At 36.3% G+C, this 26040-nt stretch overlaps 1 protein-coding gene across 1 annotated transcript; it reads left to right on the forward strand.

Annotated features, from left to right (window-relative positions):
* The first annotated feature begins 6454 nt into the window (after positions 1-6454).
* LOC121256152 (WAT1-related protein At3g28050-like) lies at positions 6455-12534 on the forward strand. The gene is made up of 7 exons (XM_041156817.1): positions 6455-6837; positions 6925-6990; positions 7187-7300; positions 11251-11488; positions 11590-11748; positions 11842-11993; positions 12099-12534. The coding sequence occupies exons 1-7, from the start codon at positions 6665-6667 to the stop codon at positions 12250-12252; spliced, it is 1056 nt and encodes a 351-aa protein (XP_041012751.1). The 5' UTR covers positions 6455-6664; the 3' UTR covers positions 12253-12534.
* The last annotated feature ends 13506 nt before the right edge of the window (positions 12535-26040 follow it).

A 26040-nucleotide genomic window follows, 5' to 3' on the forward strand; every position in this document is an offset into this window, starting at 1 on the left:
TGACTTCAGATTCAACCCAACTGGCCCAGTCCACAAGTTACACGAGTAAGGATTGTATAATTGTTGGGAATTGTGAGTCACTTGCCATTATCCACACCGGTAACATTTCTCCTACCCCGAATCTCCATCTTCTCGATGTCCTAGTTGTTCCTCGCCTCACCAAAAATTTGCTTTCTATTAGTAAATTAACATATGATTTTCCATTATCTGTTATATTTACTAATAATTTGTTTACTATTCAGAATCGCAAAACAGGAACAGTGGTGGCAACCAGCAAGCGTGATGGCGGCTTATATGTGCTTGAACGAGGCAATCCTACTTTTATTTCTGTCCTTAAAAATAAATCGCTTCATGCGTCTTATGATTTATGGCATACACGACTTGGACATGTCAATCATTCTGTTATTTCTCTTTTAAATAAAAAAGGACAGCTTTATCTTACCTCTTTGTTGCCTTCTCCTACTCTGTGTAGCACATGTCAAATTGCAAAAAGTCATCACTTGCCTTATTCTCAAAATGAACATAGGTCGTCTAATGTGCTTGACCTTATCCATTGCGATATTTGGGGTCCCTCTCTCATCAAATCGAATTTAGGTTTTGCCTACTATGTTCTACTTATTGATGACTATTCTCGTTTCACGTGACTCTATCCTTTGAAATTGAAATCTGATTTTTATAATGTTTTTATTCAATTTCAAAAATTTGTGAAAAGTCAATATTCTGCTCGTATCAAAATTTTTCAAAGTGACGGTGGTGCTGAATTCACTAGTAATTTCTTTCAAGAGCATCTTCATTCTTCTGGCATCCATCATCAACTCTCATGTCCATACACACCCATCCAGAATGATCGTGCCGAAAGAAAACACCGCCATGTGACTGAGACAGGATTAGCCCTTCCTTTTCATTCTCACCTCTCTCCTCGTTTTTGGGTTGACGCCTTTAGCACTGTAGCTTACATCATCAACCGTTTGCCCACACCGCTTCTTGAAGGTAAATCACCTTTTGAGATTTTGTATGGCATTCTCCAAATTATGAAAACTTTCATCCTTTTGGTGGCCGTGTTTATCCTTGCTTACGTGATTATATGCCTAACAAACTTTCTCCTGGCTGTATTCCATGTATTTTTATGGGTTACAGTCCTTCTCACAAAGGGTTTCGCTGCTTAGAACCCACCACTTCTAGGCTTTACATCACTCGCCATGCTCAGTTTGATGAAACTCATTTTCCTACCCTTGCTACCTCTCAAGCCCAACCCATATCCTTACTTCAGTTTTCCAATTTCCTTGAACCTAGTCTCCTCCATACAGATTCGCCTCCCTCTGACACCTATTCCCAATTACTCAATCTGTGTTTAACCCATGTATTATGTGTACTGATTCAGTTAATAAGTCCTTGCAGGTCTTTGGTTCTCTTGCAGGTCCCTCTTTGCAGCACTCGGCTCCTCCACCTGAGTCCAGTGCAGATCCTGTTCTTGCTGTCGTGGTTCTGTCGGGCTCTCACCCTATGCTTACGAGAGCTAAAGTTGGTATTTTCAAAACTCGTCACCCAACAAATCTTAGCTTCTTGGGCTCCTCTGGTCTTCTTCCTGCTCTTCTTGCATCAATTGAGCCTAAATGTTTCAAATCTGCTGCTAAGAATCATGTTTGGCTTACTGCCATGGATGAAGAAATCCATGCACTCAAGAGTAATCGTACCTGGATTTTGGTCCCTCGACTTGTCAACACCAACATTGTGGGCTCCAAATGGGTTTTCCGGACCAAATACCTGCCTGATAGATCCATTGAGCGCCTCAAAGCTCATCTTGTTGCCAAAGGTTATACACAGGTACCTGGCCTTAACTACACTGATACTTTCAATCATGTAATCAAGGCTACCACTGTTCGTGTTGTGCTCTTTCTTACTGTGATACAGAAATGGCCTTTTCATCAACTTGACGTCAAGAATGTGTTTCTCAATGGTACTCTCACTGATCAAGTTTATATGGAGCAGCCTCCAGGGTATATTGATCCTTGCTTTCCCAATTATGTTTGCCAGTTGAAGAAATCTCTCTATGGCCTTAAGCAAGCCCCTCGTGCCTGGTTTCAGCGTCGTAGCTCCTTTCTCACTCACCTAGGTTTTTCTTGCAGCCGTGCTGATCCATCTCTTTTTATCTTTCATAAGCAGTTGGATATTATTTATCTGCTTCTTTATGTTGATGACATCATTATTATAGGCAACAATTATTCCCTTCTTGACAGCTTCACTTGTAAGCTCAATTCTGAGTTTGCCACGAAGGACTTGGGTTCCCTCAATTACTTTCTTGGTCTTAAAGCTTCCTCCACTTCTGATGGTCTCTTCATCAGTTAGCTCAAATATGCATGGGATATTCTTTCTCGAGTTCAATTGCTTGACAGTAAGCCTGTTCACACCCCCATGGCTGTTTCTCAGCATCTGATCGCCGATGGTCCTCTGTTTTCCGATCCCACTCTCTACAGATCTCTTGTTGGTGCACTACAATATCTGACCATCACACGTCCCGACCTCACTTATGCTGTCAACTCTGTCAGTCAATTCCTGCATGCTCCAACTAATGATCACTTTCTGGCTGTTAAGCATATCCTCCACTATGTCAAAGGCACCCTTCATTTTGGCTTAACTTTTCGTCCCTCCTCATCTCCTGGTGCTCTTGTTACTTATCCTGATGTTGATTAGGCTGGCTGCCCTGATACTCGCCGTTCGACCTCTGGTTACTCTATTTACCTTGGTGACAATTTAGTTTCCTGGAGTGCTAAGAAACAGCCATTGTCCCTCGTTCCAGCTGCAAATTTGAGTATCGTGCCCTTGCCTCCACTGCTGCCAAACTCATTTGGCTCACACATCTCCTACATGACCTCCAGGTATCCATCCCACAGCAACCTCTTCTCTTATGTGATAACAAGAGTGCACTTTTTTTAAGCTCCAATCAGGTTTCACACAAGCAGGCTAAGCATGTTGAATTGGACTATCATTTTCTCCATGAACTTGTTGTCGCTGGCAAACTCCGTACCCAACATGTCCCATCTCATTTGCAGGTTGTTGATATTTTTACCAAGAGTATTCCTCGCCCACTCTTTGAGTTCTTCTGATCCAATCTGACGCTCAGCTTGCGAGGGGGTGTTGAGGATATCACTCCTCAATCAAAGTCTTCCCATATATGCCAAAGTTGACTACCGTGATTATGAGAGATTTATTTGTACATTGTTTCCTTTTTATTGTAAATTCATTAATTTGTATTAACTATATACATTCTGTAACAATTATATAAAGCAATACAATTCACCACCGTAAAGCAAGGTGGATTTCAAACATTCTAAAAAGTAATTGCTTTAGTCAATCATATTGGTGGAGTGCACAAAAATGACTGCACATAAAATTTTTGTTCCTAAAATCTAATAAAACATCTTAACTCAAACCATTTCACTACTATTCACAAACTATTTCACTATTATTAACAAAAATTTGAGATATTCTAAAGGTCCATTTGGCAATACAACTGTTCTAAAATATTTTCAGATATTTCATATTCTAATATCACTCAAATACAAAATATTTTCAATTTCAAATCTTCAATTTTTTAATATAATTATTACCTAATCATGAAAACTTTTATAAATTTTAAACAAGATACAAAAATACTATTTTTTTTTTCAAATTTCAAAACAAAAATAACATTAAAAATATATTTAAATAAATTTTTAACTTATATTATTTTTCTTCAACTTTTTATCTTTTATTTCCAAAACTCAAATAAAACATCTTAACTCAAACTGTTTTACTACTATTAACAATTATATTGAAATATTCTAAATATTAAAACGGGTAAAGTGTCAGAAATAGCCCTAAGTGTCTAAATATGGAAAATGATTGTTGGACTGATGAGAGTGACCGATTGGATTTTTTAATATTTTTTTACTTAATGGTTAAAGAAGTGACTATTAGTGAATTAATACTTTTCTTTTATTTTTTAAAAACTCTTAAGCATATATAAAAAAATGAGTGAAAGAAAGGGTAAATAAAAATAAAAAAAGCATTTGCACTAATCCGTCATTATTATCGGTTAACTCTCTTGTCTGAGTAACACGTTCCTAAAAATATTATTCCGTTCAATAATAATCAGTTTTTAGAATATTTGTAAAGAGAAATTTTATATGCAGTCTCCATTTTGATAAAGATATTATCAAAATGAAAAACTATTTTGACAAAAATATTATTGTAAGTCCTTCATTTTGGAGACTGCATGTGTAAGTCCTTCATTAAATAAAAAAAAGTACTATTTTGATAAAGATATTATATAATTTAAAAAAAAATTAAAAATAAAATTAACTAAATTTGCAATGCAATTCTCATTTAAAAATTGAACGTAGCATTCTCGTTTGCAAATTGCTTATCTTGATCTTTCCTCTCCCTACTCGTGTTTCCCAACCACTCCCTCTGTTTTCTATTTGCAAGATAAAAACTTCTGGATTTTTAACTAATTTTTCCAATAAAAAACAGTATTGGTAATATTAAAAGAGAAGTTCGAGATATATAAAGAAATTATATAAAAATAAATTTAATGATGCAAGTCTATGTGAATTTTCAAATTTATTTTATAAAAAGAAAAAATTATAACTTAAGATAGCATATATCACTTGTTTACTCGTTTATTTTTTATAATTCACTATTGTATTTGTCATATTAAGAGCATTCCCATCCGGTTTCTTATACTTTAAAAATCTCTAAATTTTAGGGAATCGGCTTAACTTTTTGATAAAATAAGCACTCCATCCAGTTCTCTATTTTGAGGTATATAGGTTTAGGATGTGAACAACGACTCTCCATATTTGGGAATAATGCTACTCATTATCTTAATTTTCATCATCCTCCCATCATCTTATGATGTGTCATTAGATGATTAGAAATTATTTATTATATTTCACTTATAAACCAATCATCTAATGACGCATCATAGAATGATGGAAGGATGATGGAAGTTAAGATGATGAATAAATTTTTTCATAAAGTAATAGAAATAATAATAAAGAAAGAATAAAAAAGGATTATGTTAATAAAATAGAGAAATGTTAAGAAATGAGATGTAAGATTTTTTTAAAGATGAATAAAATTTAGAGTTCCACTTCTGACTGGTTGGGCTGATGTTGGGCGTTTAGCAACCCCCAATAAAAATAAGACATGTAATTAGTTTTATACTAGACACACTAAAACTAGTCTCAGTTGATTATACCAAGGAAACTCATTTATGAGAAGAGAACAAACATTCCAACTTCATCTTCTTCGAACCAGTTTGCCACCACACTAAAATAGGTCCATTGCCACCACAACCAGAAAAGGCCGTCGCCCCCAATCGTCACCCATCACAACCGGGTTCTATCCTTTGCCCATATCTCCTCTCTCCTCACCCAAAACTCTTATCTCCCATTTCCTCTATCACATATGAAAGCCCCTATTCTCTCACTCTCCTCACCCAGATATTTTAGAAAAAAATCTCTATTGTTTAATTCGTTTCATTAATTTTGCTATTATTTTTTCATTCATCATGTTTAAAATATCTATTATTACATACCAATTCAACACGAAAATCATTTTCAAATGATCTCTCCCAAAACAACTTACCACAAAGTACTGAAAAAAGAAAAAAAAATCCATGTTTTGGCCGAGACTTATCCCTTTCCTCTTTCTGTTATGCAAAATCGAAGCTTTCTTATGCTCCTCTGTTCTTCCTCTTCTCGCACCTTGAATCTGCAAGCTTGAATTGACAAGCTAGAGTGGCTCGCAAAGCCACACTTCCAAACAACTCACCACCAACTTTCAAACAATCTCGAGAAGGATTACCCACAGAACAACTTGAATAACCCTTTGTTTTCTTTCTAATTTCTAGAGGAATGAGTAATAGAATAGAGTAGAAAACGTATAAATCGCCTGAGAAATAAGTTACAAATGAAAATGAAAGAAAAATCAAAATAAGAGACTAAGAAGAAGTAGAAGAAGAAAATTTTGGGTAGCAGAAGTGATGTGGAAATAGGAAGGAGAGAACACAATATAATGAGGCAAAGATTACACAAAAGGAAGTTTGAGAGGAAATTTATCGGAAAGCACTTTGTGAACAAAAACAGTGGGCTTTAGTGGAAGGGGAGAGGGTTTTTACAAGGGAGGAATTTTTTTTTATGCTATGTGTAATGGAAAAGTTATGTGGCAAAAGTTCATTGGGGACTGTTATTTGAGGAAAAGCAGATGGATCGTTGAAAAGTTTTTCTCTAAAATTTAAGAAAAAATTATAAGAAATATGACTTTTAACTAAAATGTAGAGAAAATTGTAGGAAATCGAAATGAATGCTCTAAAGTAATGCATAAAGCGACACGTAGGAAAAACAAAGCGAAGAAGTTGAGAGAGGATTCTTCATTGTCACGTTTTATGGGAGCCAGAGCCACTTATGGATCACCACGGGACGTCCAGGAATGGAGTTGCTTTATCGCATATCTGCTGCCCTTTCGCTGTCGTATTAGTTGTTGTTGGATATTATATTTCTTTACTCGACCAAATACCATAGATCCTACCCATTTCCAATAGCTTATCGAGTAGAGGATTTGACTCGTTTTCTTTCATCATCTGTTGAACAGTAACTGTGTAGCAAAGAGAGAGCGAGAGATGCAGGGCTTGGGAGTAATCGCAGCATTGGTGACAGTACAGTTCCTGGAAGTTGGCTTGAACACCATGGTCAAAGCAGCCATGAGTAGAGGGATGAGTAACTATATTTTTGTTGTTTACTCGAACGCCCTCGCCATCTTCGTCCTTCTCCTAGCTTCTATAATCTATTACAGGTTTATATATTCATCTGACAGCTCCAACTTTCCAGCTCACCAACTTCCTGCAACACTTTCTTTAACATCTTCTACTTTGATTTGCAGAAAAAGAAGTCTTCCTCCACTAAAATTTTCAATAGTCTTTAGAATCTTTGTGCTTGGCTCGCTGAGGTAATGTTTAAGATTATATTTTCAGTATTCTTAAGAATTTTTGTTCTTGGCTTGCTAAGATACTGTATAAGATTATAATTAGGGAGTTATAAATGGGTTTCTAATTGGGGGTCTGATAATTTGGTCATAAATGTGCACCTGCAGCCCCGCCGACACTAATTTATAATCAATCATAATTTTTTGGGCGACTTTATAGTTGCTCTGTGCAGACTTTCATGTACACTGGGATTGGGTACAGCTCCCCAACTCTGGCCTCAGCAGTAATTGATCTGATGCCAGCTTTTACCTTCATTCTGGCTATCATCTCCAGGTGCATCTCCTCTCTGTTCACACTGCTACATGCTTAAGCTACTACTCTCACCAGTCTGAATATGCTACCAAATTCAAATGTGTTGGTTGAAACTTTTTTTACAGCTAAAATATTCTTGTTAATCAATGTTGCTTCTAAGTTCAGAAAAAATATCCTTTAATTGGCGGAGTGCCCACCGTTAAGTCCATCATTTTATATGTTTGTAAGGTGTTTAAATACATATTCCATAATAAATGCTGGCATTGGTTATTAGATCCTAAAATAGTGTTTGAGACGTGATTGACTAATAAGTTGCCAGTGGACAATGGAGAAGCTAAGATTTTTATTTAGACGCATCATATATACAACTCTAAAATATAACATATTTGTAAGGATGAGAATATGTTTTAACCGACTATTAACTAAGTATAGGATAGAAAATTTAACTTGTATATAGATGATTTGTTGCAGTAATACTGGCTAAATTTATTGGAAATGGTGATCATCTTTTATAAATTGTTTCTGGCACCAGTAAAACCTTGATGTCACTTTACCATATAATCTTGACATCGCCAAGGTTCCTGGGCCCCTTTCGTCAACCTTCTGATATTAAATTCCTAGAACAACCTGATATTCACCAACCTATATTTTGGTGGATCAAGATCAACCTATATTTTGTAAACATGATTGGTCATAAGGTGGTAATCCTAAATTTTAAAGAAATAGTGCAGAATTGTAGTTTCGCATTGTATAAACATATCAACACTAAGGAATTAGTTCAGTCTAAGTGGGAGCTTATCCCATATTTCTTAAACCTAAGTTGGATTTTCTGCAAAGTGGTGGCTTCCGCCTAAGGAGGTCTTACTACATGCCTATGTGGAGAAGTTATGCGGTTAGAAGATAACTCGTAGAAAAATGTGGGGTGAGTTTCTTCAATGAAGTTGTTTTGCTAGTTTTGAGGTTTTGGATACATTGGGGATCAGAGTTTCAAATGTCTCTCATCACCGTTATACTTCATCTTATGTTGGTGGAAATTCCCATAGATTATATCTGATTATGGATGTAAGCCTTTGTATTGAACTACTTATATCTTATGTTAGTCAAAATTGATGCTTTAACTTTCACTTTGTCTTGGCCTTGATGAATTTCGTATTACTTCATTGGGAGAGTGTGGGTGGGTCTCTGAATGAGTTGCCTCTAATAATTACTGTATTGGTGCAACACTCTGTACGAATGATACACTTATGTTTGGACTTATATTCAAAGTATCACTTTCTCAGAACAAACGCGCATCAAAGCAGTGGGCTCTTCATTGGGATATGGAGATGTTTCAGTTTGGTGTTTGTGTTGTTTGATAAAAGATTATTTTAATAGCATTTGGATTTGGTAACTGTGTAGCTGCTGTGATTAGGATTGTGGGATGGCACCTATCATATTGTTTACAAAAATATGATATGGAACATTTGATAAAAAAGTAATCAATCTGTGGTGTATGTAGATGCGTACTTTTCTTTCAAAACAGGAAGTTGTTAAATCTTTATAAATTAAAAGTGAAGTTAGTGATGAAGGTGTGAGAGGGGGATTGAGGTGAAAGAAAACAAGCTCGAATAGGATCATGTGCCTATAATGTCCAGTTTCTATTGCGATTGCAATTGCATTGGCAGTTGTGACCTGGAGCTTTAATGTTGGATGCCAAATGTGGAGCATTGTCTGAAGATATTGTCTTTGATGCACAAACGGGTTCTTGATATGGCTGAGAATTGTTTCTGTGATTGATGCCTACCCTAATTTCCTCCTGTCCCCCTCCCATGGCACCCGCAAGCTGATGGGAGGAGGACACACCAGCAACTTGTCCTCGATGAGTTGCTTATAATGAGTTATTTGTGGCCCTTGGTGATAATATCTGCAACTGGTGAAGAGATGAAATAAATTTAATTGAAACGTCATGATTGACTACCTTGTCACTTGTGAAGCAATAGTTAATTTACATGTGCTTTGTGCAGCCTTGAAAGCCAATACTAAGGCACTAACATTATCACACTATTATGGTACAAGTGGAGAAGACAGAGTAATGAATAATTCGTTTATGAGCATGTGAAACCAATAGAATTAAACCAGAGTTATTAGCCATTGCGTGATATTCAACCTCTCTGTAGTCTGTACTTGTGTGTGAGACCACTTCTTGCTTCACTCCCCATGAAACAAGACATGAGCCAAAAAAAAAAAAATGCAAAAGCCAGTGGTGAAATTATGGCCCTTCGAGGTTACTTGCCAATTAATTCAGTGGAATGAGGAGTAGAAAGGGTCACGATCAACAGTCACTTTGAAAAATCGAAGGACCTCATTTTTTTTAATATGTTATTCAGAGGAACATGGTTTATTTGGTTGGAGGGGAATGACTTGAGCTTTGAAGATGGGGAACGCTCTCTGGAAGAGCTAAAATGATTTTGTTTTCAATACTTTATTTTTATGGGCTTCTGTTATTGATTTAAGTGGTGCTAGTTTTCATGATTTTTATGTTTCTTTTTCAAGCACCTAACTTCCTCTAGGAATTTCCTCTTGTTAGCTGTATACATCCTACGTACTTGGATTATGCCTATTCCATTGATTCAATAAAATCTTGCTTCTACTGACAAAAAAAAGTAATGCATTTTATTAAATTCATAGAGGGGTGCAACCCTAGCACACATGAAGTATTCAAAAGGTTGCACCCACTATTGAGAAGAAAAAGAGCAGAACTCTTTGGAAGCTAGAAAACTGGACAGTTGGGAGCTATTTCAGTAGCAATCCAATCATAAACAATGTGGTTGTCATTGTCCACTCATGTTCTTCAAAGGTTCGGGTGTCGAGTTCTTGTTAAACACACTGCATTAAGCACAAAGGGATCCTGTTCCGAACTTCTAAGTTTTAATGGCTTCCACAAGGATTCTGTCAGTAGGCAAAAATCTTCACCACTTTTCGGGACACGATCTACTTGATCCCAAAAGTGTACAACTTTGCTGTCCATAATTCCCTAGGCAGCTCACATTGTTACAACCAGTATGTTATCACCATGTGCGTCTTTCGCAAATTGTCTTTTTTAGAAGGCCACAGGACAAAAAAAGAAGCTATCCTTGAAGGAGCCTTATTTATTCAAATACATTTCCAGGGAAAAAGAGAGCCAACTGGATGGAGAAATGAGCGCATTGAAAAAGATTTGACCTCAAAGTTCTTCCTCTTGGATGGGATGAAACATATCTGTTCCTCACATTCTCTTCTCCACACAAAAGGAGTATAACTTGTCAAAAAAGAAAAGTAAACAACTACATCTCCCACCAGTGGAGCATATTATCAGAAATTTGTTTGTGTTCTGCAACCGAAGCCACCTTGCTTTGGGATGGATGAAACAGTTTTGGGAAGAGAGACTTCTAGGGCCGGTTTTGAACCACACACCATGCCAAAATCTGATTTTAGACACATCACCATGCTCATATCTAATAAAACGAGAGAAGTCCCCCTACCCTCTCCTAATCTTCAATCAAATTAGAGACTTCAATCCAATTGGAAGCCACACTTAGGGTCTTTGATCGGCTAGGGGACTTCGGTTAATGTGAAATTTCAACCTAAGCTGGGTTTTGACCTCAAGTGGTCTTCCCACATGAGGAAGCTTTATTGTTAGAGGATGGCTCTTATAAATGAGTTTCTATGAAGAGCTAGTTTTGGAATTTGAAGACTTTGAGTGTATTGGTGTTCAAGTTTTGAATCTATCATCCCCATTTTACTTCAATTTTTATGACAGTCTCTGATTTGTGGAGATAGATTTTTGGGCCAAGGCATATAAATATTTCCTGGTTAATTACTTTTTTTCTCCACGTATTTGACATCCAAATATGTTAACATGTCATAACAAACTAATGTTAGAGTTTCCATCGGCATAAAAATCACTATTCCAAGGCATAAAAAATAAGGCTTGAATCAAATGGTGGTTGTAGGATGGAGAAGTTGGACTTGAGATTTCAGAGCAGTCTGGCCAAGTGCATTGGCACCATTGTATCTATAGCTGGTGCATTAGTTGTGACTTTATACAAAGGTCTGCCCATCACAAGTGCTTCATCACCTGATAGTCGCCAACCCAACGAAGTTCTTCTGTCACCAAAATCAAATTGGGTCATTGGAGGCTGTCTTCTTGCCACTGGTAGCTTTTGCCTTGCAGTATTGTTTATTTTCCAGGTAAACCTTGTTTATATGTTTAACTCATCTCTTGATGAATTTCTTGCAGGCATTATATCACAATGATTTACACTTTTTTTTTTTTTTTTTAACTTCTACAGACCCTGATTATTAGAGATTATCCTTCCGAGTTGATGGTAACACTCATCTGTTCCATTTTTGTAACCATCCAATCTGCCTCAATCGCACTATTTGCAGAAAAAGATCCAGCCGCTTGGAGACTAAGGCTAGATACGGAGCTGATAACTATATGTTACTCGGTAAGCATCGAGCAGGTGACATGCTTGTCTTAGGATTATAATTTTGATGCTAAGTATGAATTTCTGTTTGGTTCTGTGATAACATGTTTCTAGGCCCTATTTGTGATTGCTACACGAAGCGTAATTGTTGCATGGGCATGCCGTAAGAAGGGTCCTGTCTATGTTGCATTGTTTAGCCCTCTAGGAATGGTCATTGCGGTTGTCATGGGGGTTTCGTTTCTTGGGGATACTCTTTATCTTGGAAGGTATTCTTCTGATCAAATCTCCGTGTAACAAATCTTTGCAACAGTGCTCCTTTTTTGGATTCTTGAGAACTATTCGCATTGTGATTCAACGTAATTCATGTGCAGTGTGATAGGTGCTGTTGTAATTGCTCTCGGGTTTTATGCTGTAATATGGGGACAAGCCCAAGAAGATAAGACGATTGAAAACAGAGGAATTTGTAGCCTTGAGTCATCTTCTCCAAATGTCCCTCTTTTGCAGAACAAAAACTTGGATTTCTAAGACTGCACAAGAATTAAGACAGTGAAAGAATGGTATAAAACCCTGAATTTCAGCCTGTGCAGTTTGAAGACAAGATATCTAATCTGTAAGTAGATTTCTTGTAAACTGAGTTTTAAGTTTATGGTGAAAAAGATAAACCCATGTCCATAGATAGGACAGTTGAGTTGAATATTGATAACGTTATTTTCTTCAGCTGAGTGGTTCAGATTCACAAATGGAAAACTGGGTTGTCATCAGATTTAATGGTGGTTGGTGTCTATAAGGAAAAAGTTAGTAACTTTATTATCCTGTTTCCTCTATCTCTTAAGGCTACTTTAATACGAGTTTAAGGAAAAATTGGGTTTAATGTTTGTTGTTAGATCCACCCGAATTAGCAGCCATTTTTTCGGACAGCTTGATGGGAAGTACTTTTTGTTAGGAACTAAACGGATTCAAACTTTGTTCTTGTTGGTGGTTTATGGGAGTTTTTCTGTTTTCCCAAGCTTTTTGTTTGATTTCATTAGAATGGTCATAGAAATCTTAAAAAACTAGACTAGTTTTTTTTTTTTTTTTCTTTTTTCTTCTTCTCTTTCTTTTCTTTAGCTTCAGCTTCAACTTTTATGGAAGAAAATTGAAGAAAAACTGAGAAGTAAATGGAGTCAGATCTTCAACGACACCAAATGGAGGGACAAAGGGCTACAAAAGTGAGACAAGGAGAGAGGGCTCAAGGATACTCAGACGGGAGGGAAGTGAGAGACGAATCGAGTAGATCTGGAAGGGAAGTGAGAGACGAATTGGAGAAAGGAGTATAATTTCTCTATTCATATTGTTAGGGGGTAAAACCTCCTGGCCCAAAAGGCATCCCAGCTCAGCAAATTAAAGGAGCACCTTTGAAGACAAGTGAGAAGAAAGAAGAAGAGAGGAAGAAGGGACAGAAAAGGATGAGGAGGAGACAAAGGCGGGAGAAAATAAGGTGTTAGGAGGTGGCATGTGACATAAAGAGAGGAAAGGAGGGGACATAAAGTAAGGATGGGCAGGGGAAGAAAAAGGGAGGGGGAACTTCTAAACGACTTTGACTTCTTGAATTTCATTGGGTTCTTCAACCTTACGACAATTGCTCCACAAAGAATATATTTTCTAGAAAATAGCTCTCTGACTTCTATTGTATAACGAAGATGAGAGACTTAAAAAAAAATTATATTATAGTAGATTTATCCTCCAAACAACGCGTGAACGTAGGTACTATGCTGAACCCTATAAATTTGTTTGTCTTCATCTCTTTTATTTTTCCTACATTTATTTTCTATTCACTGCTGTGAATGTACGTATGGATATCGTACAGTTGCTCCGGACCAATACCTGGGGCTCCAAACCACACCGATTGAGACTCGGATTGTCACAGTGGGCCAATAATGACTTTTTCTCCCCTTTCGGCTTATTGTGTGATTTTTAGCACTAATTCCTGGTTGAGAGTCAACAGGTGGGTTCAGCCACTCTACTGCCCGATCTCCCTCACGGCAGGAAAGGTCAATGACCACCCGACCTCACTAATTTCTCGTTGAGAGTCAACAGGTGGGTCCAATTACTCGATTGCCTGTCCTCCCTCATGACGAATCCATGGCGGCAAAGGTCATGGACCGCCTGACCTCACTAATTTCTTATTGAGAGTCAACAGGTAGGTCTAGCCACTCAATTACCCGACCTCCCTCACCTGGACAACAATACTAGCACATCATCTTCTCTAGCAAAGGCTGAGTGTTTATACTCATGCCATGATCGCCGCCAGCGGGTTACTTTCGGAAACGAGTCGACAGACTAGACAATTGCTTAAGATGGACCCAGGGGGCCGAAGGGCTCATTGACACTTAATGCGGGTTACTACAAACAAACTCTAGCATCAATACCAAAATAGAAATGACAACAACAATTCACATCAATGGGAAAAATCCGTTGACACTATCAAAAACAAAAACATCGGAAGGATAAACACTGTTTACTAATGATAAACATTCATACAAATGAACTCAAAGCCAAGTCGCACCTTGTGGCTCGTTGAGAGTCAAAAGGCACTAAAAGTCATTGGATTGCCTGACCTCCCCCATGACGAGCCAATAGGTGGGAATGGTAACAGACCGCTTGACCTCACCCACACCTTGCCAAGAGTCAATAGATGGGACAAGTGACTTGATTGTCCGACCTCCCTCTGTGACGAGTCAACAGGCGGGAAAGGTCCTGGACCCCCCGACCTCCCAGACCCAATAGGCAGACAAATCACTTGACTGCGTGACCTATCCGCGCTCGCATCTAATGCGGTCGAGCATATCTCCCACCCAAGCCAAGCTCCGTGCTTTCACTAATGCGATCGAGTATACTTCCTGCTTATCTCACCAAGTTGTACCCCGCGCTCGCACTTAATGCAGTCTAGCTCATCTCTCGTTGAAGCCGAGTTTCACGCTCAAAGCTAACGTGGTGGAGTACATCTCCTGCCTAGCCTCATACTCGGAAATCTTTATCACTTAATGTGAGCAAAATGGAAAATCAAGCATTCGGTCCCATAATTTATTTTTCTAAAGATTGCTGCAGACTATCTCTATCACAATTTAATTTGAAGATTCTCAAGACTTCCTTTGAGTAAGTCGGCCTTAAGAATCGCGAGCATTTGTTAAGAGGTAAAACTCTTGGCCCAAAAGGCATCACATCCTAGCCCATTAAAGGGGCACCTTGAGAGACAAGTGGGAAGAGAGGAGAGAGGAGAGAGGAAGAAGGGGCAAGGAGGGGACAAAGACTGGGAAAAATAAGGTGTGTCAGGGTGAAGGTGGGATATGACATAAAGAGAGGAATTGAGGGTACATAAAGCAAGGATGGACAGGGGGGGGACTCTGGAAGACTTCAACTTCTTCTTGAACTTCTTTAACCTCATGGCTAGAGCTCTAGAGAGAAGATCTTCTCCAGAAAATAGCTCTCTGACTTCCATTGTACAACGAGGATGAGAGGCAATGAAAAACTGTAAAACAATCATCTTATAGTAGATTTGACCTCTAAACGAGCCGTGAACATAGGCATTATGCCAAATTACGTAAATCTGTGTTGCCTATGTCAAATAATGTAAATATGTGTCTCCATCTCTTTTATTTTTTTTGCATTTATTTTTTATTCACTATTGTGGATGTAAGTACGGACACTGTATAACCACTCCGAACCACCATCCGGGGCTCCAAACCACACAGATCGAGGCCCGAATTGTCACAGTGGGCCAAGAATGATTCTTTCTCCCCTTCCAGCTTATTTTGCAATTTTTGACATTAACACATATCATCCAACAATACTCAAATTTTCAGTTCAAGTGATAAATTTACAACAAATAAAGCGGAATTGTACCCTATAAGAAATGCGCACAAGGCAAACTCAATGATGGGAGAACTAAAATTTCCCAAAATTTTCAAAAATATTAAACTCAGTTTTGACTCCATCTAAAAATTATTTATCTTCATAACAATATGAAAAAAAGATACTTGATTTTTATTTTTAAAGAAAATTTTGGTCATACACCCTTATGCTATACGCCACTAGTTTAGCATCATGTGCAATTTGTTTTTGAATATTAGCTCTCGGTGAGTAAGTTATTTAAAAATAGGAATGCTGATGAAAAATTTGATCTAATTATAGGTTGTTCACGTATAAACTTTTTTTTTTTTTTAAAAGGAAAAACGTTTATAATATTAAAAAATAAGGCTGTCGTGGTGGAGCTGCCACTACCATTGTAATATCTAAGCGCAAGCGCAAGTCCAAGCCCAACTCTTATTAAGCTCAACTCCTATTTGGCTCAAGTGGCATCCTTTAAAAATAGAGCAAGAGAGTTGTGCGTAGGGCTGTAATTGAGCCAAGCCAAGTTAAGTCAATTTTTGGCTTGTTGAGCACGGCTTGACTCAAAATATTCAAGCTGAAGCTTGAGTTCGAGACTTTTGTTTATTCTTTATTCGAGCTCGACTCGATAAGTTAAACCCCCAATTCGAGCTTGAGTTCAGCTCGAATCGTTTTTTTTTTATAAATAAAATTTAATAATTAATAAGTTAGATAAATAAATAAAAAATCTAATATTGAATTTGTACAACTAACAAGTAGAACGTCTATTAAATTATAAGATTTAAAAAATTTAAAAATAATTAATATCTAACTAGTTAATATTTATACATAATAACAATATATTATATGACTACATATATTATTAATATATATACATAATATGATAGCATATATCTATTTCATATATAGTTTCCACATACTAGTATATGACATTATTAAATCTTATCGAATAATTATTGTACAAATTATAAAATATAGCTATAAAGTATATTCAATATATATACATAAATAATTAGGTTACATATTATATATTTAATTATAAAAGTGTTATGCTTATATTATTAGCTAATATATATATATATGTATATATACATAGGTGTATATATATATTTATCAAAATATGAATGAGCTTTAATCAAGTTAAGCTAATAAGTTGACTCGAGCATAAACGAGCAGGCCTTAATGAGTCTTAGCCGAGTTGAGTAAAGTTTTGTCAATTATATATCATTTACTAATCGAGTGAGTATCCACTTTCACGGACGAGATCTTTTTTTTCACGATTCGAGTTTAATCAAGCAAGTATTGAGCGGGTTATCAAATAGATTGATTCATTTACAGCCATACTTGTGCACCTAAGTTAAAAGGTCAGTTTCACCTAGGGTTTAATTTTCATTCAACTTGAACGGAAAAGCCATTGTGTCTGTAACCCCTATTACCTCATTTTGTTCTCCGCCCAAGCTGCTGCAAAATCTCCCCATTTGCAACAATAGCTCTTCCAAAACCTCTCTCTCTCTCTCAACAATTGTGAGGAGCCCAAGCATTATCGACATCGACTTCACCATACAAAATTTATTCAAGGGATGAAATAATGAGATTTCTCCTTATAAATAAGCATAGAATGAACACACCACTCACACTAGTTATCTCTTCTCATTTTGTGCTTGCTACTCTCTCTAGTTTTCCACGTTTTGGTAAGTCCTTTTGTAGTTAGTTTATGTTAATATGATTTTTGGTGCTGATTGTGTAATTTTCGTTGATGTAAATTGCTTATTTGTTTGGAATATGTATTTTGGTCAGTACAACTTGAGATTTGGGTAGGAGTTTGAAATTAGTTCTGTATGTATTTGGAGCAATGATCTCTTTGGTAGGGTTTTGCATGATTTTATTTGAAATAAGAAATTGAGTTTTAATGTAGGTCCATTATCAGTAATTTGAAATTTATTATATTTACAACCCGTTATTACATATGAAATCTTTGGAAGAACATGTGTTTGTTTTACAGCTTTGGGTATTTCGTTTTACTTAAAATGAAATGATAAAAGCAGACCACTATTCCTCTGGCTTCTACAAGCTTCTTTTCAATAATGATAATGTCCTTTGCCTTCTTTATGATGGGGCTAAGGTTTCCAGTATTTTACTGGCCTGAACCATGGGTTTTGCGCTGGCAAGCCGAAAGGTTCGCATACAACAGTACGCAATAGAATCGCACTGCTTGATTGCTTCGAGAGTTTTAGTTCTTCCGATAAATTTACATTTTCGACAGCCGACTATGGGCAATTGCTCCATAGAAGATTGACACTTGATTACGATGGTAATCTTCGATTGTACAGTTGGGATGAGGAGGGCAAGATGTGGGTTGTTTCATGGCAGGCCTTTCAGGTACCTTGTATTATTCATGGTGTTCCTGGAATTGGCAGAAATTGGTCGTGCCTTCCGAGATACAAGATGATAAATCATATTGATTGGTCTCAAGGGTGTGAACCCGAATTTGATCTCTCTTTTAAGAAGAACGTGTTTGATTTTTTTTGCAGCTATTCCATCTTTATTTTTTGCAGTTATGATTACAAACAAGGAAGAGGTGCAAGAGGGATTGTGTACAAAGGGGTGTTGGTGGACAATCGAGTTGGGATTTGGGGGAGGGGAGGTGGAGAGACGAAAATGGATCTGGGAGCCGTTGGTCTTCTACTTTTCTTTTCTCTTCGTTATTTATTTATTAATATTAATAAAAACAGCTCTGACAGCAGCAGGCCACACCAGCTTCGTACGCAGATTTGTCTGCAAAATCGTCTGTACCTAGACAAACACAGGCTCATGGAAGAAGAGTAAACCTATTGAAGACACAAGGACGAAGATGGTACAAGAGAGAAGTTTTAGAGTAGTTAAGGATGACAAGTGGTTGGTTGGAAGAAGTGATTACGTAATATTTCAATAGGAAGTGCAAAGAAAAACTTTTTCGTGTTGTGTAGAATTTATTTTTTATTTTTAAATCGAAGAGTTGGTAGCAACTTGTCATAATGATCTCGTCTCAAATTTATTAATAAGCTCTTATTTATAGTGAAGGAATATCATAATTACCAACCAAGCATTAGGGAGTTTACAGATTATAAAATAAAAAACCTCCCAAATACAAACTAACCAAAACCGAAACAAATAAAACAAAGAGATGAAAAAACTAAACAAGCCTATAAGAAGACCACAAATAAATCTAACAGGCCTCAAAAAGACGTGTAAAAAAAATCCAAACAAGCCTAAATAAACCAAGGCCGAAAAAATAGAAATTTTAAATAGGCCTAGAAAGAAATTCAAAAAAAAAAAAAAAATCAGCAAAGCTAATGATGGAAATAAGGAAGGCCTAAATAATCTAACTGCACAATACTTTTTAAAAATTGGGAAAAATCTTGATTACCAATATATGTGACATTCATACCCATTTCCTCTTCTCTAGCAAGAAAATTCGCCGCACTATTACCTTCCCGAAATTGATGAGCTACCACGAAATTTATCCCCTCAAGTTAAAAATTTATCTGCCGCACTTTTAGTTTACATTGGAAACATATGAAGTTTTACAATAATTCTTCATCTTTATAAACTTGAATATTGTTACACGATGGGCTAGGGGCAGGGAAGTGAAGAGGAGATGCATAGCTGGGGAGGGGCGTACGAAGTGTATGAAGAAATGTGAGGAATTGGGGAAGAAGAGATCGACCGAAGCCTAAAATGTTTACATGTGATTATGGGCTTCATGGGCCAGACGGAAGGAATGGTCTCGGGGAATGGTACAGAGCTCTATTTTGACCATTTATTTATATTGAGCAATTTATCTTATTTTGACCGGGGAATGGTACAAATATCTAAAGCCTTCTTTTTAGATATTTGTATTTCTGATTGATTTGGCTTTATATCCTCTAATATTGTATGATTGTATTTCTCAGATCTGTCACCATGATTGAGTTGCTTTTTCGTGTCTGTTGGCAATGACCATGGTGTAGTTTATGTCTTAACATGAGTTTCATTTTTGTTCCTCTTGGATAGGGTTGGGTGTAGTTTGAAAAAATAGCAAAGTGTTTTTCTTTTTTCCTCTTGGAGAGGGTTGGGTGTAGTTTGAAAATATGCAAAGTGTTTCTTTTTTGTTCCTCTTGGAGAAGGTTGGGTGTAGTTTGTTAATATGCTTCCGGTGTAATTTTTGTATCTCTTTGAGAGGGAAAGGTAGTAGTTATTCAAAATGCATTTTTGTACCTCTTTGTGTAATTTTGGTGTACTTGGCGAATATGCCAATGGTAAGACTTTTTGTGGAGATACAACAGGTAATTTTTTGTACCTCTTGGAGAAGTGGGATGTTTTGGTACCATGAGCCGACTAGTATGCCAAGTAGCTGGTTTTTGGTAGCATGATTTTGTACATTGTTGTTTTTGTGTCTTTGATGACGGGCAACATGCAGAGGTTTGGTTTCTTTCCATTCTCATTTTAAAATTTACTGTATGAACATTTGACTGAAGAAGGGTAAGGAAAGATTGGGCATACATCTATTTGTTGTGGCAATAACCAGTAATCTGTGTAGAAATAGATATGATATATATATATATATATATATATATTATAATTATATCTTATTTCATTTTTCAGAGTATCTTTTTGGAAACTTCTAACTTCTTATTTGGAATGTGTACTTCTTTGCAATAGTTTCAATTGGAGAAGAGCAGCATTAGCAGGCATATTTATAATTTTGATACTCTTGTAAGTTATTTTTATTTTAATTAATTTTTACTAATTGGGTGTAGTTTGTTGAGCACATATGGAACTTTTGTTTCCTACTGATTTTCTTCAATGCTAATGTCACAGGTGAAGGAGGGCCATCTATTGAGTAGACAATAGATTGGCTAGGACAGAAGATGGTCAAAAGTAATTAAAAAAGTATATCATGTTTATGTTATTGATGGTTTCTTACTATGTTTACCCCATCTAACTATGTTTTATGTTAATATTTGTAGTCGAGCAGTGGAAACAGCCAGACCTAAGGGGTTTAAAGGTATAATTGTGGGTTTTCCCCAAAGGCCAAAACTTGCCTATTCTCGGAATTTGTTGATTTTCATCAGAATTCTAGCTTTTTACTTAATACCTGGAAAGTTTCATATTGAGGTTATTTTTTCTCCAAAAGAAATATATTCAAGTTTCGTCTAAATCATATGGTGAGTCACTCTGAACTTGCTGCATTTATATTAGCTTCAATCGTTAGTCTGAAATGGATTTTAAAACTCAGGAAGGAAGTGATGCCAAGGAATTTGTGAGGGAGTGGCTTTGTAGCAGTGATGCTGATCACCATGATAAACTAATAGCTTGTGGGGTCATGATTGTTGCAGAACTTAGGATGCAGGTGTTGAGGGAGATTGAATTTACTTGTTCTGTTGGGATTGCTCATAATAAGGTAGGTAGCGGTCAATTTTTAAAATCTTCCTTAATGGAACAGATGAATTTTCTTTTTGTCATTAGTTTAGCTATGACTTTGTTAGCAGATACTGGCCAAACTTTCAAGTGCTATGAATAAACCTGCACAACAAACTATTGTGCCTCTATCATCTGTCAAAGGATTACTCGAATCCTTGCCAATTAAGAAAATGTGAGTTTTTGTTTCAATTTTATACTTCTATCTTGAGTTAGAGATGCAAATCATATTGCTGTATACATTAGCTGACTGTCATTTTGCTATTTAGCTCCAAAAAAGAAAGATAAGTGGAAATATGTTTTTATTTTTTTCTGTATTCTTCTCTCTTTCAAAAATTGTGCTGCTGGTAAGTTCTTGTGAACTGCAATGCTTACTGCCAAAGAAAACATGGTGTTCAGGAAACAGCTTGGAGGAAAGCTTGAGAGTTCTTTGCAAAGTGATTTGGGTGTGAATACTGTTGGAGAGCTGTTGCAGTTTTCAGAGAAGAAGCTACAAGAGAATTAAGGGGGGAATGTAAAAGAGTTATGACAGTGTTATTGCAATGTATTACAATGTCAAGACAATGCTATATTTTACTTATTCACAAAATGTATGTGAATTTATTGATTCACAATTTGTAGTACAATGTATTTGGTTTGCATTATTATTCCATTTGCATGAGTAGTACAATGGATTGCAACACAACGTTATATTTTAATTATTTACAACTTATGTTTCATTATTATTCCGTTTGCATGAACTCGAAGATCAGATACAAACTGTGTTGCAATCTTGATGTAGCCATCAACCTGAGAAAGCAAGTGAAGTTAGGTTCACTTTGCACCATCAGCAACAATGGAATCAAAGCTGAAATCATTTATGAGAATTGGCACCATTAGCAACAATAGAATAGGCAAAAAACATTTTCATTATAAAGGTTGATTTAACAAAATACAATTTACAAACATGGTTTCCACTTTCAACCATTCTTGCACAAGTTGTTTCTACTCAAAAATTACATAATCCATACAACGTGCTGTTTACATTACATTTATCTGAACCAAGCAAACACTATTACAAATGTGATAATCCAATACAAACACAATAACTTTCGTTTTTCCTTTCTCAGATTTTTCGCTATCTCCCTCACTTTTTCTTCTCTTTTTCGAACGGCATACTCGCGCTGTAATACATCATCCCACGTCTTCCAGGCCTTATTCTTTTTTAATAACACGTTCTCCTCTAGCAACTGTAGTATATCCGCCCATACGAAGAATTCACACCTCGCATCTCCCTGCACACAGTATGAACTCCCAAATTAATATGATAAAAAGTACACCCTGCAACAGCAAATCGATTATTTTAATATGACAAATATGAAGTTGTTTTTACCATATTATACTTGGGCAAGCAAAAAATCTCATTCTAGAATTTTTCTTAGTGTAAAACGTCTTTAGTGGCGTTTTCAAATCACACCAACAAATTGGTGACTCCATCACAAAATCATTAACTAAAGATGATGATTAAGAAGATGCCATACGTGATTCTGAAAAAAAGGAAAGACAACTTCAAACACAATAGTAATATTGCCTAGTGAATGTCCGATTAACTAAGACCATCATCAAATTTAAACATAACTAGATTTCAAGTAACCCAACACCAGCAGCTCATTATCATGCCAATCTTTTACCTCACTAAAAAAATCTTTAGCATCTCAATCTTTATTAACCATTAATTTGTAGATGGTATTTAGTGTATACAAACTTCAAATGTACAAGTTAACCTAACAATGTATCATTCCATCAATCTATTTATGACAATAACAACATGCTTCCATTAAAGGATACAATACTTATAAAGTTACAATAGTTAATGATGTAGTTAGTGATGGTAAATGTATATCTAAGTTTACAATAGCGGTAGGAAGGGTGAGCTCGGATTCCATTTTTACTATCTGATATGGCAAATCAACTCAGACTAAACAAACAGAAATTAGTATTCCCAAATGGATAAAGATGCCAATAAGAATATAGATTTGGATTAGCCAGGTAGTTTATTTATAAAGAAAAGAAGATATTCAAGTGGCAGGGGTCAGTTTTCAGCTTGGAAAGTCCAGTTAAGTGCAACATGATTGGCCATTTATTATGATTTATTTGTATGGTTCTATGTACAAGTACAAGTAGACAAGAATAAGTAGTGATGTAAGCCTCCAACCACAAGCAAAAAGAAATTTTGGGTAATGGAGAAAAAAGAAAATGGAACAGGAAAAGAACAATCACAAGACAAGAAAAGAAAGGTGAGTTTAAATCTATTTTCAAATAATATTGACCATTCGGTCCACTCATGACTAAACCAGAGAGAGAGAGAGAAAGAGAGACAGAGAGAGAAAGGGCATTTGCATCAATAGGATTTTGGCTCTGTATGCATTAGAAAGCTTTTCATTTAGTGGAAGACTGCATTTCAAACTACATCCATTTTCTCTCTTTTGATTCGCACCACATACATATAGCAAGAGTTTTGATCTCATCAGGTGACCCTAAGTTGAATGTCCAAGACTGTAGTCCTCTCCATGTTTATGAATAAATCTACCAAAACTTGACCACATTTCATGTGTGTGTATATATATATATATATATGCTTGAAAACATACCATTAATTAGCTAATTGAATAATAAAAGTAAACCAGATTGATAGTAGTCGAACTGCACTTGATTTTCATCTGCAACCCACTTTAGTGCAAGCTTATCCTATGCCTTTACAACATAGGTTACAAATGCTTCACCCAATGCAATTAAATTAAAGTACCCAAACCAAGATTAACACAAACCAAGATTAAAAAAAATACTACAATCACCCAAAAATTAACACATACCCAAGATTAAAAAAAACATTAACACACAATCATACTCCAATCATTGTCACCAACTAATATCTGTATACCTTTTCAAATAGTTTCATATGCCAACCACATATATAGACATATATTTAAAATGTGCCACTTAATAAATTTGGTTAAAGAGACAAAATTTAAGAAGAAGAGTTTTAGTCATATCTCATTTCTAGGCTGATTTCACTGCAATAGTAGAAAATTTGGCATTACTAGTGAAACCAGGGGGTTTAACTGATAATAGAAAGCCATACAATCTAATTTTCTCATAGCTAGTGTGAATAAAGTACACCCACATGCATGGTCTATTTCAAAGTAATCAACCCCAACCTAGGTAAATTAAGAGAACATGCATTCTATTCTAATGAGCGTTGGAAATATTGGGTGCTTTTCTCTACTTGTCTTCCAGAGAATTCTAGAACTCCTTATTTTGATGGATTAAACCATTGGCATTACTTTGTATATTTATGACCTTTCCCATTTTCAAGACATATTTTGGCTTTTCAATTGACAGTTGACACTAGAAACCTCAGGAAATATAGTAACAAGTTTGATTGCTTTGTTATTGGGCTATTTGCATTATATATATATATTAGCTATAACCAGATAAGAACAATGCACCAATTACCCCATACAGAATGGGATCCTCTCCATTTGTTGACAAATAAAATTGTCAAAATATCTCATATTTTGCACTAAATTGATATTATCTATTTTATTGGCCCACCCAACACAGAGAGAGATAAATTTACTTCATATCCTAGAGAAAGCACCGATTGTTTTGAAAGATCTAATCCCACATGCTTAGCTTAAGACTCAGGGAGTCCTGGTTCCCTCATAAGTGTATTTGACATTTCTCTCTTACCCACTCAACATTTAGAAAGGAAGTAACAAGAATTAAGTGCCAGATGTGTTCAATGTATTCTGTTGCAGTTAAGCCTTGCATCAGGGTGAGCAATGGCAAATGCCCCTCTTGAAAATCAATTATTGCAAGAGCTGAAGTCACTGTGGCTCCCAAGCACAGTACCACACACATTTTCCCTTTGTTGTCAAAGGATGGCATTCCTCTTGCTGATTTACATGTACAATAAATTATAGAAAGGCAGTCTCAAAATAATATCTTAGCCAGGGGAAGATCCTTGTAAAAAGCCACAGTTCCACCCTACATTTCTTAAAGAAGCATATGAAAAGTGCAGGAACATGTGTGCAGAATATGCCAAGACCTTCTATCTAGGTCCAACTCCATTTCCCTTCTTCCATCAATTTTGACTTATCCAATATATGTATGATGTCTTGAATTCTAACTGACTAGAATTTATTGTGAGTCATCAAATCTTATTTTATAGGATTCTATGATTCTCTTAGGATGTATGAAATTTGATATCCTACAAACAGATTCCATACGAAAAATAAAAAAATGACAAGGAGAAGATGTGCTTTCGTGTGTATGGACATGTCTTCCAAACCCGGCATGCTTTCTAATCTCATCGAAGTTTCAGGATAGAATGCAACATCCAATCTCTAGCTAATACTAGATATGCATTATCCAGAAACAACCCCATTAATTTCTAGCAAAATATCATTTATTTACAACTCATATAACTAAACCCTAGAGGAAAAAAGAGATGTTGTAAACATAGAGAAAAAAAAAAAAAAAAAGAAATGTATGACTAAACCCTAGAATTACAGAGAAAAAATGAGTAATACAAGGAGAAACTTGAAGAAGATTATTTACAAGAAACGATACATTATCCCTCCCGTAGATGTGAGGGCTTCATGTCGGTGGATTGAGCGCTTCAATCTGAGTGTGTCGAACTCACAGGGAAGAAGAAGAAACCCTAGAGAATAAGAAGAAGAAATCTTAGAGAAGAAGAAGAAGAAGAAGAAGAAGAAGAAGAAGAAATCATTAGGATCACCTGCGAACTAGGAGCTCGGGGCTTCAGGGGGGAACTCGAAATCTTTGTTGTGGGCTCGAAATCACAGTGCTGAGGAGCTCAGGAAATCATAGTGCAGAGGAGCTCGGGGGGTGGGGGGGAGAAGAAGGAAAGAAATGGCAAGGGAGAAGAGGAATAAATAAACTGAGAGGGTGGAAGAAAGGTATACACGGGGGATGGGAGAGACGAAATGAAAATTCAAAATG

This window comes from Juglans microcarpa x Juglans regia, chromosome 3D, assembly GCF_004785595.1.
Source record: "Juglans microcarpa x Juglans regia isolate MS1-56 chromosome 3D, Jm3101_v1.0, whole genome shotgun sequence".
In the NCBI taxonomy this organism is placed as follows: domain Eukaryota; kingdom Viridiplantae; phylum Streptophyta; class Magnoliopsida; order Fagales; family Juglandaceae; genus Juglans; species Juglans microcarpa x Juglans regia.

Bases quoted from the DNA above. Each gene is read 5' to 3' on its own strand.
- LOC121256152 (XM_041156817.1), top strand. From the start codon at position 6,665: ATGCAGGGCTTGGGAGTAATCGCAGCATTGGTGACAGTACAGTTCCTG. The intron at 11,749-11,841 runs GTAAGCATCGAG...ACATGTTTCTAG, and splicing joins TGATAACTATATGTTACTCG to GCCCTATTTGTGATTGCTAC. The intron at 11,994-12,098 runs GTATTCTTCTGA...ATTCATGTGCAG, and splicing joins GATACTCTTTATCTTGGAAG to TGTGATAGGTGCTGTTGTAA.